The sequence below is a fragment of the Haliotis rubra genome, unplaced genomic scaffold, assembly GCF_003918875.1.
Source record: "Haliotis rubra isolate DU_JTF1 unplaced genomic scaffold, ASM391887v1 Scf296, whole genome shotgun sequence".
Classification (NCBI taxonomy): domain Eukaryota; kingdom Metazoa; phylum Mollusca; class Gastropoda; order Lepetellida; family Haliotidae; genus Haliotis; species Haliotis rubra.
In genome coordinates this window covers 375,337-378,202 of record NW_025766964.1, presented here as the reverse complement: position 1 = coordinate 378,202, position 2,866 = coordinate 375,337, and the positions used below count along the sequence as shown (strand labels likewise).

At 41.4% G+C, this 2,866-nt stretch overlaps 1 protein-coding gene across 1 annotated transcript; it reads right to left on the bottom strand.

Moving 5' to 3' along the window:
* Positions 1-2,510, bottom strand: LOC124282246. The gene is made up of 3 exons (XM_046718198.1): positions 2,336-2,510; positions 730-956; positions 1-133 (listed from the first exon to the last, which is right to left on the bottom strand). Exons 1-3 carry the CDS (start codon positions 2,406-2,408, stop codon positions 29-31), a joined length of 405 nt encoding a protein of 134 aa, XP_046574154.1. The 5' UTR covers positions 2,409-2,510; the 3' UTR covers positions 1-28.
* Positions 2,511-2,866: the final 356 nt, after the last annotated feature.

Sequence of the window (2,866 nt, the reverse complement as noted above, 5' to 3'; positions counted from 1 at the left end):
AAGTGGCATTGATTTATTGGATGAAAGCTCAGTCATCATCCAGCACGACAATCTCAGCCTTCCCCTTCTTTACCTTTCCTGTTGTCGGCTTGCTGATTTCAACAATGTGAACCTCATCAACCCGTGCCTTCATCTGCAAAACATAGCAAGTCAGATTAGTTTAACGCCGCCATATACCATCAATGTCACGACGGGGGACACCAGAAATGGGCATTTAACATTGTGCTCATATTGGGAATCGAACCCGGTCTTCGGCGTGGCAAGCGTAAGCTTTAACCATTGGGCTACCCCATCGTCCCTACAATACATACGTTTACGTCGTCAATTCACGTACGTTAAAATGTAGTATGAGTGAATTAGGTTTTTACTCTTTTATTAGCAATGTTCCAGCAATATCACTGTGGGGGACACAGAAAAGGTGTACCCACGTGGGAAATCGAACCCAGGTCTTCGGGTTAACGTTTGTATCAGTATCCTTTACATCGGATAACTATATTAATTGGGTAGCGTTTTATCAGTTCGGAAGTACAGCACTGACTAACGTTATTACTGACAACGTCTGGTTCGTGAGTGCGACGTTCCGATTTAGAATTCCTGCTTGACAACGATACAAGAACATGTATCGGAACGTCATAATCACGAAATAAAAGTTATCAATAAAAGTTGTTATCAATAAAATGTGTCATTATCGAATAAATAAAAAATCTCTAACAAGTATTCTCCACTTACGTTGTTGTTTTTGACTGGTACTTTAATGGTCGCCGTCATCTCGCCATCTTTAAAGAACACGCGACCCTTCAGTTTCTGTATTGTGGGGAAATTCGCGGCCCTTTTGGGGTTAACGCTGTAGTCGAGGCGGGCGACGCCTTTGGTTGTCGTCCTTGTAATGACGACCACAGCATCGCGTACATCCTCCTTTACCGTCACACACTTGACGGAGTACTCGACCTCGTTGCCTGAAACAAGCGTTGGTTGGTTGGTTAGTTTGTTGTGTACGCCGCACTCAGCAACATTGCAGCTATATGGCGGCGGTCTGTAAATAATCGAATCTGGGCCAAACGATCCAGTGATCAACAGCATGAGCATCGATCTACACAACTGGAATACGATGACATGTATCAACCAAGTTAGTCGCCTGTTACGACACACATGGTTTGCTGACGATACCGGCATGAGTGAGTGAGTGAGTTTAGTTTTACCCGGACCTTCACGGGTAGATACCGGCATGAGTACGATGTGTGAAGCCCATTTTAAAAAGCGTAATAATATATATTCACTCACTACACCAATTTTATTATTGCGCCATGATCCCCTGAACCCTCTTTGCTGCATTCGTCTTTCAAAATCTGTCTTTATTATTATGTTTTGGCAAGAGACTATTCCTGAGGAGTACGTCAAAATACTTCTGTTTCAGTTTTAGGCAACTGATATTATTTTTGATAATTCACTGCCAAAGGTGTATCTCATTACTTCCCGTGAAGATAAGGCTTAGAAATGCTCTTTAGCACCATGCTTGTCGTAAGAGCCGACTAACGTGATCGGGCCGTCAGGCTCCCTGACCTGGTTGACACACGTCATCATGTCCCAATTGCGTAGATCGATGCTCATGGTGTTGATCACTGGATTGCCTAGTCCAGACTGGATTATTTACAGACACAGTTGTAAATATTGCTGAGTGAGGCGTAAAAATACCCCAAGCAAACAAACAAACAAATTCACTGCTACAAAATTAGTCAGATACATGTATGTGCAGACGTAATGACGTAGATAGAAGGGGTAACGGTTGAGAGGGAAACAACTACTGCGATAGCGATAGTCTGTTGCAACATACTATTGCAATAGATTATTTCTTCTTGAATTGTTTCATTTGAAGTTATTTCCCAAATGAATGTATAGTTTGTATGAAATAAAAACAAGTTGAAGTAAATTTAGTTTCTGTCTCTTTTAACAACTGACAAGAAATTTGAAACCCAGATCAAGTAAACAGTTAAAACATTAACTTATTGCAAAGACGTATCTTCGTCTTTGCTTATTGTTATTCACAATTGCAAGCTCCAAGTCGCATGCCGTGTTTGCCGCCATGTTTGTTTAAGGGCGGATAACTCTAAATCAAAGTGAACGAATCTTGTACTTCCTGTATTTTGCGCTGCGCATTTATCAACGAAAGTCAGTTACTAAAACTATCGATAGTCACACATACTATCGATGATCAATAGTTTTTCGTTTCTACCATTGGCAATTAATTGCTATCGGAGACTCAGCAATTGCAATCAATCGATAGTTCGATACATCGTCACAGCACCAGTAGATAGTCTCTGTAACGAAGTGTACCCACCGTTTTCATCGACGTTCGCCTCACACGTGACGTTGGTGTCAGGACGGGGAGTTGTTGTTTGTGCCGTCGTCATACCTGGTGTCAGAAATATAATGAATACATGCCTGCGTTTGGTTTAACGCTGGTACAAACGATGCTTCAATTAAATCAGAGAATCACAGCTACACGTAGGAGGAAAGGGTGGATTTTGGTATATGGTATATTTTGAACACTAAATATTTCATCAGCATGTAACAGTATTTCATAGGTTACTGGTGTCCTGATTATCAAGGTCCGGAATAACGGGTGTGTGTGTGTGTGTGTGTGGCTTTACTTACTTCCAACAGAGTGGACACCCACCATGACGAGCAGCCAAAACCAGAATCCTTTCTCCATCTGGGAAAAATGCACACAAAAAACACATGTAAACCGATGTGTTATTCAGTTAAATATTAAAGCATTATGAAGCGAACCAATGATGAAATCTAAGATGTGCCTGCCTGATAAAAATGTATATGTTTCTCAAACTCCAAACAATTCAGCGGTGGGAGA

Excerpts from the sequence above, each read along its gene's own strand:
- LOC124282246 (XM_046718198.1), bottom strand. The coding sequence starts at position 2,408 with ATGACGACGGCACAAACAACAACTCCCCGTCCTGACACCAACGTCACG. Across the intron at positions 957-2,335 it reads GGCGAACGTCGATGAAAACG|GCAACGAGGTCGAGTACTCC; the intron begins GTGGGTACACTT and ends CGCTTGTTTCAG. Across the intron at positions 134-729 it reads TACCAGTCAAAAACAACAAC|ATGAAGGCACGGGTTGATGA; the intron begins GTAAGTGGAGAA and ends TATGTTTTGCAG.